The 15580-nt window shown below is 47.2% G+C and overlaps 1 protein-coding gene across 1 annotated transcript in view; it reads left to right on the top strand.

Moving 5' to 3' along the window:
- Nucleotides 1-15580, top strand: part of LOC311108375 (serine/threonine-protein kinase PAK 5-like) — a gene marked incomplete at both ends in the record, with an annotated part of 49229 nt that overhangs the window by 18315 nt on the left and 15334 nt on the right. Inside the window, one exon of the mRNA XM_084151011.1 lies at nt 6216-7118. Within this exon, the coding sequence (XP_084007137.1) occupies nt 6216-7118 (903 nt within the window). The remainder of the gene's footprint in view (nt 1-6215; nt 7119-15580) is intronic.

The raw sequence follows: 15580 nt of genomic DNA on the forward strand, positions 1-15580 counted from the left end.
ACTTTATATGTAAGCCTATATACTGTATTCTAGTCATGGCTCATCCTATATAACTACTGCCAAACACAACTTTTCTATTACATACTGTCTATCTTGTCAATACACACCATTCACATACATATATATTCACATTCCGGACTGACATTGCTCGTTCTGATATTGCTCATTCTGATATGTCTTAATTTCGTGTTCTTTTTTTACAACTTTTGGATTATGTGTGTATTGTCATTGTATTGCTAGATATTGATGCACTGTTGGAGCTAGAAACATAAGCATTTCGCTGCATCTGCGATAACATCTGCAATACGGTGTACGTGACCAGTAAAGTTAGATTTGATTTGATTTTGATTTGAACATCACCTCACATACCTCTCTTATTCTCTCCCCCCCCCCTTCAACGCAAGTGATTTTAGTAGAATTCTGAGAAGAGTATTCTTCCAATATTTTGAGTTCTAATGGTGTTGCGTCTCACCACTATTCCATAAGAGCATGATGATGATGATGGTGGTGATTAGTTATTAGCTGCTTTAACCAAAAGCTCTTTTAATGAGGGGATTGGGGAATGTAAGATGAAGGTTATTAACTAACAGGCAGCACGCCCTGAGGAAAGAGGTCAGCCTCTGCCAACATTAATCATGGAGCTTTTCCAAAACCATGTCTCTAATAAACACATCATGTTCTCAGAAACTCAATCTTAACCACAATTTAATACTGTTTCAAGAGCCGCACAATGTACTTGTTGTGTCATTTTGTAAAAATGGAGTAGGATAAAGTTAACCCAAGACACTCATCTAAGGTCAGTTTGAGTTGTTTCCGGCTATGGATGAGGTTAGGATTTAGGGAGAGTTAGCTGATCCTAGATCTGTGCCTACCTGGAGTGGTTTTGTGTGCTGTGCCCTTTCATTCATGCAAAGATTACATGTAACAGTGGCTCCTCCCATTTCCCACTGTGTATACCATGTGTTTCCTGTTATACGCCCAAAAAACTTTAAACATGAATTTGAGCTGCATTACTGTTACAAACCAGTAGGGGGCATAATAACCTAGGCTAGGATCATGTACTGTATGCTACATCAACACTGGGACGCTGTGTCTGAGCAGGGTTTGAATTATATAGGACTCTGGTCAAAAATAGTACACTATATAGGGAATATGGTGCCATTTGGGATGCATCCTTAGTCTTACTGCGTTATGTGGCCCCTGGAATTAGTCTTACCCTTATGTGGCCCCTGGAGTTAGTCTTACCCTTATATGTGTCCCCTGATTTAATCTTGATGGCCGAGTGGCTCCAGATCTCCTTCTCCACCGGAGAAATCCTCTCCCGGGTCATCTGGTAGGACTCATCCATAGCACACACCGTGATCTTGTCCTGGCCCTGTACCCTGTCCTGGACAGTCAGTCAGTCAGACAATTCTTGTTACCACCAATGACCTGTAGAGGGAGCTAGAGGAGTAAACGTCCTCAGGCTACTGTACAGAAGAGTAGAGGAAGATGTTGAGCAAGCATACAGAATGGTGTGACATACAGGGGTTGAATTACACTACTTACTAACATAGCATTACAATAACACAAAGGCCTGAAGCACCATTACGTATGCTTTATTATGTTTGAAAAATACTTTGGGAGAAAGATTTGTCAAACCTTATAAGCACATTTTTTACATTTACATTTTAGTCATTTAGCAGACGCTCTTATCCAGAGCGACTTACAGTTAGTGAGTGCATACATTTTCATACTTTTTCATACTGGCCCCCTGTGGGAAACGATCCCACAAACCTGGCATTGCAAGCGCCATGCTCTACCAACTGAGCTACACGATTCTAAATGAAGGGAACTTGTACATAATGTGATCAAAAGGTGTCCTGCTCCTATCAAATACTATTTTTGTGTCAACATCACTTGTTCTCTAGTTATGCAAAAGTTCCTTTAAAGCATAATTTGCAGCATAATTTGTCCCTCGTTAGATCAATGATACAGTAGGAAGCCATGAAGGAGAGTCGTAAGAGGGTTATTTGTCCCGGGTCTCAAGGGCCTTTTGACATTATCTCACAAACAATGCAACGAATACACTACAGTCCAGAGATTGTTTACTGATACGCTACTACACTGTGTGTGTGCCTGTGTGTGTGTCTGTGTGTGTGTATTCTCTGCTGTGTAAGTCGTGACAGAAAAAAGCCCTCAGTGAGAAAGAGAGAAAGACAAAGATGAGGGAGGAAGGAGGGAGGAGGGAGGGAGGGAGGAGGGAGGGAGGAGGGAGGGAGGAAGGAGGGAGGAGGGAAGAAGGAGGGAGGAAGTAGGGAGGGAGGAGGGAGGGAGGAGGGAAGGAGGGAGGAGGGCTTTGAGATATTGGAAGAGAGTTTTATATGAGTAATACGCCTCATATGAGTAATTTGCGTCATCATAATTAGGATCAAACCAACAAAACATGTCCAAATTGTGTTTTAGTGTTGTTTTCCAGTGGCCCCTGAGGTACAGTGTGTTGAGTGTGAGGGGGTGAGGGTGTGTGAGACGGTTGTGGAGGAGATGTTGGGGACAGTGTGTGTACTGTAGGTGCAGTGCATCAGTGTGTGACAAACGGAGACGAGGGGGCGGAGGATGAGACACACCTGTGTCAGTATGTACCCACTAGGAATATACAGTATGACAAGAATCCAGTATATGACAAGAATTACATGACCCCAATTTGTATGCAACCAGGAGCTCCCATTGAGATGAAGAATGAAATAAAGAATGGTTGAGAGGAACGGCTTGGAGAGGAGGTGGTGTGTGTGTGTGTGTGTGTGTGTGTGTGTGATGGTCGCAGGGCTGTGGCCAGTGAACCGTAGGCTCTCAAACAGGGTTATAGCCAAGAGTTACCCAGAGGGCAACCTCATTAACCCCCCCCCCCCCCCCCCCCCCCTCATCCCTCCATTTCTCCCTCCTTCTCCTCTCTTCCCTCTCTCCCCTCCTTCATTACATCCAAGGTTAATCCCCCTTATCTCCCAATGAGCCTCATTTTTCATACCCCCATCCCCTGTCCTCCCCTCACCACCACACCACTCTCGGGCTCCCCTGTCTCCCTGTCCTGCCCTCACCACCACACCGCTCTCGGGCTCTCCTGTCTCCCTGTCCTCCCCTCACCACCACACCACTCTCGGGCTCCCCTGTCTCCCTGTCCTCCCCTCACCACCACACCACTCTCGGGCTCCCCTGTCTCCCTGTCCTCCCCTCACCTCCACACCGCTCTCGGGCTCCCCTGTCTCCCTGTCCTCCCCTCACCACCACACCACTCTCGGGCTCCCCTGTCTCCCTGTCCTGCCCGCTCCTCTCCCCTCATTGTCTTGCCTCCACTTCTCTCCTCCCTTTTCCTCTTCCTCCTTCCCTTTCCCCCTGCCCTACCTTCTCCTCACTCCTCTCTCCCAGTGCGTACATTGAGCAAACAGAAATACACTGAGTGTACAAAACATTTCCAATGCTCTTTCCATAACACAGACTGACCAGGTGAATCCAGGTGATCTATTACAGCTTATCACCGGCGGATGGGACAGAGACTCAGCGCGCTGAAATATGGCTGCTGTCACCACCGCCACGAGACATTGCGAATAACCACCGCTCCGAAGGCAATAAGAAGGGAGAGAGAGAGGGAGAGAGAGAGCTAGGTACTCCAAACTATCAGCCCTTAATTCAAAATAATGGGAAGATTTCCAGCACCGACTTTACGTGATGTTGACAGTGATTTGGCACACAATTAACCTTGCGCGTGTCTCTCTCTCGCTTTCTCTCTCTCACTCTCTCTCGCCCTCTCTCTTTCCTCTCCCTCTCTCTGTCTCCTATACGCAGGTTATTGATTTTCAACCAAACAAGGTTAATGTTTTATTAAATAATTGACACTCTCCAGTGCTCCCTGCCAATTGAATTAGTGAGTGTTCATGTTTAACTTTAGCCTTCCCAGAAAAATGACACATTTGAATTCCTGAATTTGAATTACAATTCATCTCTTGAATTGAAAACAAATTGATTCTAAAGTTTCTGTCCAAAACATGATAGATTTCTAACAGTACTGTCCAGACACAACCACTACAGTCTGGGACGTAAAGTGCTATGCAAAAGTATTTGACCCCTTTCTAATTTTCTCTACTTTTGCATATTTTTGATACTGAATGTTATCAGATCCGCAACCAAAACCTAATATTAGATCAAGGGAACCTGAGTGAACAAATAACACAACAATTACATACTTATTTCATTTATTTTATAAGCAAAGTTATGTAACACCCAAGTTTGGTTGGCGTCATTGCAGCTAAAGGTGGCACAACCAGTTATTGAGTGTAAGAGGGCAATTTTTTTGTTATTTGTAAACTCAGGTTCCCTTTATCTAATATGAGGTTTTGGTTGAAGATGTGAAAACATTCAGTATAAAGAATATGCAAAAATAAAGAAAATCAGAAAGGGTGTAAATACTTTTTCACAGCACTGCATGTGACAGTTGATGACATACAGTGTGTACTATGTAGCAATTAGGTGACAGACAGGGGAGTGGGTTGTCCTGTGTGTCTGTTGATGTGCTGATGCTACACCGTTAGATGTATAAACCTCTGAAAACGGTTAAATGAACAAGGCACAATGCATTAACTATAGAATATAGAGCATCATGTTTGGACATCCTGAAGCATTGTCCTTTTACATCTCCTTCAAAAGCCAAGTAGGGAGGAGAGAGAGAGAGAGAGAGAGAGAGAGAGAGAGAGAGAGAGAGAGAGAGAGAGAGAGAGAGAGAGAGAGAGAAATAGCTGTGTCATCCTCTGTCGCCCTAACCCTCATGTTTTTACCTCACATTGTTTTGATCCTCTGAAGGCAGAGACACACAGGGCTTTGATTCCCCTCACAGAGATCTGTTTTGTGTACACACATACACACACTGCGACCGCACACACCCCACACACAGCCCTCTCTGACTCAGCCGTGTAAAGAGCTTACCGTGGGTAGGATGGGATGAGCAATGCTGCTGTTGTTTCAGCTGCATTAGGGGTTTTAAGCAGCAGTGTGTGGTGTGTGTGTGTGTGTGTGTGTGCGTGTGCGTGTGTGTACGTGTACCTTTTGCTTTCTCCTCTTCTCACATTTCAGGGTAGCTCTTTTCATCCTTTCTCCATCCATTCTGACTGTATTAAAAAACTCACACTGGGGGTTGTAGAGCAACTTGGACTCAAGGGGTAGACGTAACATAGTACATGTACATCCGGGACACTCCAATTAGTACAATATGTTACGAATTTGAAAAACATATGAAATGTTACAAATTCCAATTGGTTGTGGCTAACATTAGCTAGGTGGCTAGGTGGCTAACACTAACGTTAGCTAGGTGTCTAACGTTAGCTAGGCTAGGGATTAAGGTTAGGGTTTAAGGTTAGGGTTAAGGTTAGGGTTAAGGTTAAGGTTAGGGTTAGGAGTTAAGTTAAAGGGTTAAGGTTAGGGTTAGGGGAAGGGTTCGCTAACATGCTAAGTAGTTGCAAAGTAGCTAAAAAGTAGTAGGTAGTTGCAAAGTTGCTAATTAGTTAAAATGCTAAAGTTGTCCGCGATGCGAATCGAGCACCCAACCTTTGAATTTCTAGACGTTCGCATTATATGCTCATCCATCCACCCCAACTAACCACCCTAATTTCATTTTTGCCTTAAGTAACCTTCTGTCTTATGGAACCATACCAAATGTAACATATCATACTCCTTTGTGTGTCCTGGATTTATGTTTACTATGTTATGTCTAATCTATGAGACCAGGCAGTGTGGAGATGCCTATTGTTGCTATAAGAGAAGTAGGCATTCACTTCTCTCATTTTCATTTTATCACAGAAAATATACACAGCACCTCAGTGGAATGTTACTCAATGGAAAAATTACTATTCATATTTCCATTGATTGTACAGATATTTCATTTGAAGACAGGAGTGTATCATCATGGCTACTTGTTATCCATCTACTGTGCATGGGCAGGTAGTTCCTTTCATAGAAATATAATTACTAGAATGGACCTTCCTATTCCATTCTATTTCTATGGTTCCCTCACTGCGATGCGTAGCTACAGTAAGTTAACTGTTTCCATCTACTGTGCATGGGCAAGTAGTTACTTTCATATAAATATAATTACTAGAATGAATCTTCCTGTTCCATTCTATTTCTATGGTTCCCTCACTGCGATGCGTAGCGACAGTAAGTTAACTGTGTATTTACTGTCTGTTCCCCAGACCATCGTTCGAGGGAACCGGCCCCCGAAGGACACGTCCATCAATGGTCTCCTGGAGGAGTTCGACAGCATCTCTGTGACACGTTCCAACTCCCTGCGTAAAGAGAGCCTTACGGGCCCCCACCAGGCCGGGTCCGGGGCCCCCAAACCCCCCTCCCACCACCCTCCACACCCCCACCCCAACGCCCCTGAGGAGAACGGCTTCAGCCACTATTACTCCCGCTACTCCTGTGACCTGGACACCTCCAGCAGGGACTTCTCACTGGAGCCCTACGGGAAGGACGGTAAAGGCTTCGCTCTAGATGGGGACTGGGCCGTGGGGAGACACTACCGCTTCCCCAAACAGAATGGCCACCTCACCCACGCCACCCGCGTTCCCTTCTACCCCGATGCCATGCCTCAGAAGACCGATTACGCCAAGCTGCCTCCGGACTACCACACGTACTTGGAGAGCAAGGTGGCGGGGGCGCGCTTGGCCGACGAGGTGGGCTCTGGGTCCGGGGTGGGCAGCGGAGGGGGGTCTGCCGGGTCCACGACAGGGGGGTACTACCGGGCGTCCGTAGGCGGCTCGTCCAGTCAGGACTACCGGGACGCGTCAATGGTGGGGACGCCGTCTCGCACCTCGCTGCACAGCGAGCAAATCAACTACCCAGACAGCGAGTGGAGCCACAGCGGCGTTTCCAGAGGTGAGTACGAGAAGAGGCCCAAGTCGTCGTACGTGATGCAGACCAGCCCCACGCCGGCCGTCAGACAGCGCTCCAGGTCGGGGTCCGGCCTCCAGGAGCCCAACGTGCCCTACGGGGCCAGCGGGGCCTTTAAGAGTCCCCCTCAGGCACACCCCTACAGCTCCTACACCTACCCACGCCTTTCAGAGACTCTCAACAACTCACAGGCCATGGCCAAGGTACGTCTGGGCTGGTGTGTTGATTTACTCTGTAATCTGTGTCGGAAAATGTTATTGCCAAGGAAAGACACGTCTTGTATGTTAGCAGTGTGTTATTTTCTACTATTATCGAAATCCTTTTCCAAATAGTCTAGTTTTGGTAATAATTTGGATCAGGTGATATAAGAACTAGGCTGCATTTCTCTATGAAGTACCTACTAAACTGTAAGGTGCAAATGTTGAATGTGCATACACTGAGCTATCGTAGCCAACCAGGGAACACCTTTTTCCACAACACTGAAATGACAGCCCTCTCTGACAAACCCATTGAAAGCACTGCAGAGAACATTACACAGATTATTATCCTCCCATGTATCCCACCCCTTCCAGGTTTAAAGAGAGGATGCAGTGTTATCTCCCCAGTTGCATCTCTCCTTTCTCCTCTTCCCCTTGCTCCTCTCTTCTTCCCAGTCTACGTTCCTCCCCTCCTCTCCCCTCCCCTCCTCTCCCCCTCTATATTTCTCCCTTTCCTCTCCTCGCCCCCTCCTGTTCTCTTCTACCCCTCTCCTCTCCTTTCCTTCCTCTCCATTTCTCCTCCCTCTCTCCTCTCCTCCTCACCTCTGTGTGATGGATCTAGTGTCAGTAGTTAATCTACTGTTCCCCAGCGGAGGAAGGCTCTGCCACAGACACAGAATTGCAAGCCGCGCTAGAATCAATTAACGCTACAACACTGGCCATCAAGCCGATAACACAGTTCAAAAGGGGGTGGGAGAGGGAAGGGGAAATATTTGGAGGAGAGGGGGAGGAGGAAGAAGATATACTGGCCATCAGTCTAATACCACAGTTCAGCTGAGAGAGAGGGTAGGGGGAGGACAGAGGAAGCAAGGGAGTGAGGGGGACTGAGAGAGAAGGACATGAAGGAGACAGAGTGAAAGAGAGGGGTCAGGGGAGAGGGGAGAGAGAGAAGTCTTCTATTGAGCGAAATACTATGTTGTGCCATCACTTCTTACTCTTTGACCTATGACTACAGATATACTGCAGCCACATTCCTATAGATTAGAGAAGAGCTGCGTGGAGTGGAATTAGAATCAGGAGCGTCTCTTTCAAAGTAACTGGAAAACAAAAGGTTTCATTGATTTCTTTTGTGTTCTAGAAGAAAATACAAACTTCTGAGGACATCTAGAGAGCATATGTGTATATGTGAAGCGTGCGTGTCACGCTCTGGCTCCGGGACTCTGTATGTTGAGCCAGGGTGTGTTCATTCATTGGGTGTATTTCTATGTTGGTATTTCTGTTGGGTTCATTTCTATGTTTGAATGAATGACTCCCAATCAGAGGCAACGAGTGTCAGCTGTGTGCTGGTTGTCTCTGATTGGGAGCCATATTTAACTGTCTGTGTTTCACTTTGTGTTGGTGGGTTTTTGTTCCTTTACGGTCATTGTTACTGTGGACTTCACGAATCGTCTATTGTTTTGGTTTTTGCACTTTAATATAATAAAGTCAATCATGTTCGCTCAACACGCTGCGTATTGGTCTACTCCTTTTGAAGACGATCGTGACAGAAAAACCCACCATACAACGACCAAGCAGCGTGTCCAGGAACACACGCAGGAGGTGACTCTGGTGGATGGCCTCCTCGGTTGGGGGCAGATTACCGAGGAGGAGGCCGTCCGGTACCGGAGGGCTATGAAGGGGAAAGACCCAGGCAGGAGAGGAGCAGCGGCGTCAGCAGTGCCATCGTCGGACGGACGAGAGGCACCCCCAATAATTTTTTAGGGGGGGGCACACGGCATGGGCGACTGGGCAGCAGGAGGCTGCCACAGGGCGAAATAGGAGATGAAGGGAGAAGGCCACCGGGTTTTGGGGGCCAGAAGGCAGGTTGGCGGAGCCTGGATGGAGAGCAGAGCCAACTCCCCGTACTCAGGCATGGCAGCATGAGACTGGGCAGGTTCCGCGGTATGCGGAGCTGCGCACTGTGCCACGAGTGGTCCGGCATAGTCCGGTACGTCCTGTGCGAGCACCCCGCACGTGTTGTGCGAAGGTGGGCATGCAGCCAGGATGGAGTGTGCCGGCTCAGCGCTCGGGGCCTCCAGTGCCTCTCCTCGGTCCCGGATATCCTGCGCCAGTATCACGTGCTGTTATGCCAGTACGGGTACACAGCCCTGTACGTCCTGTGCTGATGCCTCACACAGAGTGTGTGAAGGTAGGCATTCAGCCAGGACGGGTTGTGGCAGCTCTTCACTCCAGGTCTCCTATCCGTCTCCATAGCCCAGTCCGGCCTGTCCCTGCTCCACGCACCAAGCCTACGGTGTGCGTCGCCAGCCCAGCCCGGCCTGTCCCTGCTCCACGCACCAAGTCTACGGTGTGCGTCGACAGCCCTGCCCGGCCTGTTCCTGCTCCACGCACCAAACCTACGGTGTGCGTCGACAGCCCTGCCCGGCCTGTTCCTGCTCCACGCACCAAGTCTACGGTGTGCGTCGACAGCCCTGCCCGGCCTGTTCCTGCTCCACGCACCAAACCTACGGTGTGCGTCGACAGCCCTGCCCGGCCTGTTCCTGTTCCACGCACCAAGTCTACGGTGTGCGTCGACAGCCCTGCCCGGCCTGTTCCTGCTCCACGCACCAAGCCTACGGTGTGCGTCGACAGCCCAGCCCGGCCTGTCCCTGCTCCACGCACCAAGCCTACGGGGTGCGTCGCCAGCCCTGTCCGGCCTGTTCCTGCTCCACGCACCAAGCCTACGGTATGCGTCGTCAGCCCAGCCCGGCCTGTCCCTGCTCCACGCACCAAGCCTACGGTGTGCGTCGACAGCCCTGCCTGGCCTGTCCCTGCTCCACGCACCAAGCCTACGGTGTGCGTCGACTGCCCTGCCCGGCCTGTTCCTGCTCCACGCACCAAGCCTACGGTGTGCGTCGCCAGCCCTGTCCGGCCTGTCCCTGCTCCACGCACCAAGCCAGGGGTGCGAGTCGTCAGCCTGGTCCAGCCCGTTCCTGCCACTCGCACCAAGCCAGGGGTGCGAGTCGTCAGCCTGGTTCAGCCCGTTCCTGCTACTCGCACCAAGCCCGGGGTGCGAGTCGTCAGCCTGGTAAGACCGGTCAGCTGCTCCACAACGGAGCGTAAGCAATCCGCTCCGTCAATGTCCAGTCCAGATCCAGCCAGCGGGGTCAGACCGGACCAGGGGCGCTATGGGGGGTTGTTTGGAGGGTGGTGGGCAAGGCCGGGGCCAGAACCGCCGCCGAGGAGGTATGCCCGCCCAGCCCTCCCTTGTTTAGCCCTTATTGAGGCGCGGTCGCAGTCCGCACCTTTAGGGGGGGGTACTGTCACGCTCTGGCTCCGGGACTCTGTATGTTGAGCCAGGGTGTGTTCATTCATTGGGTGTATTTCTATGTTGGTATTTCTGTTGGGTTCATTTCTATGTTTGAATGAATGACTCCCAATCAGAGGCAACGAGTGTCAGCTGTGTGCTGGTTGTCTCTGATTGGGAGCCATATTTAACTGTCTGTGTTTCACTTTGTGTTGGTGGGTTTTTGTTCCTTTACGGTCATTGTTACTGTGGACTTCACGAATCGTCTATTGTTTTGGTTTTTGCACTTTAATATAATAAAGTAAATCATGTTCGCTCAACACGCTGCGTATTGGTCTACTCCTTTTGAAGACGATCGTGACAGTGCGAGGCCCAAGCAAATAAATACCACTCTGCAATTGCAGTCCCATATATCAGCTTCAGTTATGCGCCAGTGGAGCGGCACATGGAGATCTGGAAAGGTGACTTGCAGGCCTAGACCCCATGGAGATGCCATAGTAATCAACATTCTACTGCAGTGTTCTTCACTCCTGCTAGTCCTGGACCTAGAGAGCTGCAGTAGCGTATGTATGCAGGGTTTTGATCAAACCAGGACTAACACCACTCTTTCAGCAAAAAAAAAAAGGCTTGATGATTTGTTAAATCAGGTGTGTTAGTGCTGGGCTAAAACAAAAGTGTGCACACGATCACTCTCCAGGAGCAGGGTTGAAGAACACTGTTAGAGTTGTGCATGTGCAGTTCATGTATCATTTGTTGCCTCTGCTTGACAAACGCCTGTGTGATAATCTGAAGGTGAATAGCGCGCTGACATCCCAGCGCTGAAACAATGACCTTTCATTGAACTGTGCAGAGCAGAATGATCAGTCAGATGTATCGTCCCTATCTCCCTGTCACGACTCTCCCCCTCCTCATTCTGTGTAGGAGTTCCTATATGCTGCGCCTACTACACTAGCCTATTATGCACAAACATGATAGCTATTTATCTATCTATTACCTTTGTCGAACCATGTACGATATTCAGAACACAAATTACAACAAACCGAGGGTAACACTGAGTGTACAAAACATTAGGAACACCTTCCTATTGAGTTGCACCCACTTTTGCCCTCAGAACAGCCTAAATTCGTCGGGTCATGGACTCTACAAAGTGTCGAAAGCGTTCCACAGGGATGCTGGGCCATGTTGACTCCAATGCTTCCCACAGTTGGGTCAAGTTGGCTGGGTGTCCTTTGGGTGATGGACCATTCTTGATACACACGGGAAACTGTTGAGCGTGAAAAACTCAGCAGCGTTGCGGTTCTTGGCATAAATCGGTGCGCCTGGCACCTACTACCACACAACATTCAAAGGCACTTAAATATTTTGTCTTGCCCATTCACCCTCTGAATGGCACACATACACAATCCATGTCTCAATTATCTTAAGGCTTGAAAATCTTTCTTTAACCTGTCTCTTCCCCTTCATCTACACTGATTGAAGTGGCTTTAACAGTGACATCAATAAGGGATCATAGTTTTCACCTGGATTCACCTGGTCAGCCTGTGCCATGGAAGTAGCAGTTCCTAATGTTAAGGGTGGCCTTATGAAAACCACTTAACCTCCAATGCCTCAGTAAACATACACTCTGGGAAAATAAATGCACACGGAGGTAGAAACAGAAATAGTGTTTTTGTGGTGAGAGTTTTTTTTTGTTACAATGAACTTGCTTGTGATTGAGCAAGATAGGAAACTACTGTACCTGACTATACTTTATACACGTTAAGAAAGGCCTATAATGCCTATAATTGAAACAGAATTCACTACATGACACGCTGTTTAGTTCCATCTGAAGAAGATGTAGGAGATCTTAGAGAGGTATTGGAAAAAACAGTCACAAAATATGTGTCGTGACGCGTGTAGGAGATTACTAACATCGGTATAATAACAGTTAAAAAAACTAAAGCGTGTTGTAAGTGATCTGGCAGCTTATGAAGCACCATTCTTCCTGCCTCATGGACCTTGTAATAAACCCACCTCTCCTCTCTCTCTCTCTCCTCTCTCTCCTCTCTCTCCCTCTCCTCTCTCTCTCCCCCCCTCTCTCTTCTCTCCTCTTTCTCCCTCTCCTCTCTCTCTCTGTCCTATATCTTCCTCTCTTCTCTCTCCCTCTCCTCTCGCTCCCTCTTTCACTCCTCTCTCTCTCTCTCTCTCTCTCTCTCCTCTTTCTCCTCTCTCTTCTCTCTCTCTCCTCTGTCTCTCTGTCTCTCTGTCTGTCTCTCTCTCTCTCTCTCTCTCTCTCTCTCTCTCTCTCTCTCTCTCTCTCTCTCTCTCTCTCTTTCCTCTCTCTCTCATCTCTCCTCTCCTCTCTCTCTCTTTCTCTTTCAATTCAGTCATTGAACAAAATCCCCCTTTTTGTTGTGAGCCGGCGGGGGTATAACAGTAGACAGCACGGGGACTTAGCCACACACACAGACACACACACACACACACACACACACACACACACAGCTTCTCCTCCACTGCCGCAGCAGCAGCTCTCGGTGACAAATTGGTGTTGCTGCACTTTCTCCTTTCTGCAGCCTTCGCATAAAAACGGCCCAACGATGTTCCAGCGCGGAATTCAATTTCACAGTTCAGTTGGGTTGTTGATTACCCTGCCAAATTCAGATTAATGCACGTTTAACCAACATGGATCAGGAGACCCTTGGCTGACAACCAGCCGCCGGTGCCCACCAATGATAGGGGGTCTGGAGAGTAGCCCCGTCCCTCCTGAGGGCCGCGAGGAGCACCGCCGCCTCACAGTGATTGATTAAACGAGTCCACGTCACATAATTATACCACCATCCCCACACATCGACCCAACCTTCCTCTTACTCGTGTGTGCGTGTTTGTGTGTGAGAGAGAGAGAGATTTTAATGTTGAGGTTTCCCCCTTCCTCCTCCTACCCTGCCTCTTTCTTGTCGTCAAGTTTTTATTAGGAGACTATTCATGTCCGGTTAGAGTGTGTGTTCGGAGTGTGTTCTTAGGGGAGTGTGTGTTTGAGGGGTGTTTGTGTGTCCTTTCAGAGTGTATGTTTGGGGGGAGTGTGTGTTCGGGGAGGTAATTTCATTAACTCTGGGAGTCAGAGCATCATCTCCTCAGTACTGGAGGCAGCTCGTCTTCACCAGATTGATTATTAGTCTAGATATTATATATCACAGCCTCAGCCCTGTATTATGCAGTATGACCAGGGGCAGTTCACAGCTATAATTCAGTGTACTTTTAAAAATCCATTTAGGCAAAGACAGTATTTGGAGTTCTTCTCTGATAACGTACCTAATAAAATAACATCATTATTATTAAATGAGGCTTCAAAATAAGTCTAAAGATAAATATGTTTTAAAAAATACAAAATAAAATAAAAGGGTATTTGTGCAACATAATATTAAGAGTCAACCTATATTATAATCAGAATCATACAATGTTACCTTCCGAAATCCTTTTTTAATTCAAGTCATATATGTTTGGCTCTGCTGTATTCTTAGTTAATAACACTGTAAATACCCTGTATAACCAGTTCACAGCACCTTAATCACATTTATACAGGGTCACTGGTGAGTTGTGATGCCATAAAACACCTCTAGATGTACTACCTGGTAGAGTAGTAAGGGCTGGACCAAGGAGAAGGGGACTCGGTGACTGACACACACACATACACACACACACACCATACTCTTGCTTTCTGTTTGGGATTCCTCTCATGCAGAAGGCATAATGCAAGGTCCCACTCACAATGCATAAAGTTTAGTGTCAGGGAGAGAAGTGTCCCTTTGTCACCTCTCTCTGAGCTAGACTTATGACTCATCGCCACCCACCTAGGACATGGAGAAACAGCTTTAAACCACCCCAGCACAGAGAGAGAGAGCGAGAGAGAGAGAGAGAGAGGGAGAGGGAGAGGGAGAGACAGGGATACACGTTTTCCTCTACTGTGAGAAATACTCCCAAATAAGATAATAATTTTTGTATTTTTTTTATATATATATCTAAATCAATTCCCAACTTCTGTGCATTTACTAATGACATAAAGCTGGAATTATTCTGGGTGAGGGAGAAACCGCAAATATTACTGCCAGATATGTATATGATTGCCATAGCCTGAGGGACATCCCATGACCATTAATTCCCTGAAGTACAGTATTTACATTGTATATAACTTACAAGTAATGCATAGTGTAACCATCGTCCATGTACATGTTGTTGTTTTTTATTTATTAGCCATTCTTTATTTGTATAATCTTATTTGTATTTAATTAAATGTATCGACCGAAGATTACGCAATACAACAGCAGTATGGCACGATTATATGTACTATTATTATTATTATTCCTACTGAAATTAACTGTATTTCATTATCCCCATTGCATTGTACTGTATTTACTGAAATGATGTACCACTATACTGCTTTGGTAATATCTACAAATTGTATTTCATGCCACTAAAGCAATCTGAATTTGAATTTGAGAGAGAGGGAAAGAGAGGGAAAGAGAGAGCGAGAGAGAGAGAGAGAGAGAGAGAGAGAGAGAGAGAGAGAGAGAGAGAGAGAAAGAGAGAGAGAGAGAGAGAGAGAGAGAGAATAGAGCAAGGATGGACAATCAGGTTTTGCTGCAGCTGATTCTTCTACTCAAAGTCTTGATTGTTACTGCGTGGTTGGAGCAAAACCCTGCAACCACACTTGGTAACACAGCCCACCCTCCAATATAGTCTACTGTAGGAATATAATCTAACAGGTACTGTAAACGAGACTAAGGAGAGAAACGATGTGGAGCATTGCCCCAGATATGGAGGTTCCCTGGTCTAACAGCAGTTGTATGATGGATGGGGTATTGGAGGAACAGTGTTTGGGTCTGTGTGGGAGGGATATTAATGATAAAGTATAGCCCCTGTCCCTTCGACTAAACACCTTCTGTTACACCTGTCCAGGGTTAATGTACCTACTCAGGTCACAGGGACAGGAGCTGATATTTCACAATTAATACAGAAACTGATGAGGGAGAGAAATATCTCTGATAGTTTTATATTCATAATGCAAGTAAGGAGACTCTCTGTTGTTTGGTGAGGTTTTCTTTCCTATGTGTTTGTATGGCGACCAAGCTTAAACAGGGTTTGCACTTATACAAATCACACTTTTGGCTATCATCTTATAAGCGTATTATTTTAATATTAGTTA

This window comes from Coregonus lavaretus, assembly GCF_964263955.1.
Source record: "Coregonus lavaretus genome assembly, chromosome: 33".
In the NCBI taxonomy this organism is placed as follows: domain Eukaryota; kingdom Metazoa; phylum Chordata; class Actinopteri; order Salmoniformes; family Salmonidae; genus Coregonus; species Coregonus lavaretus.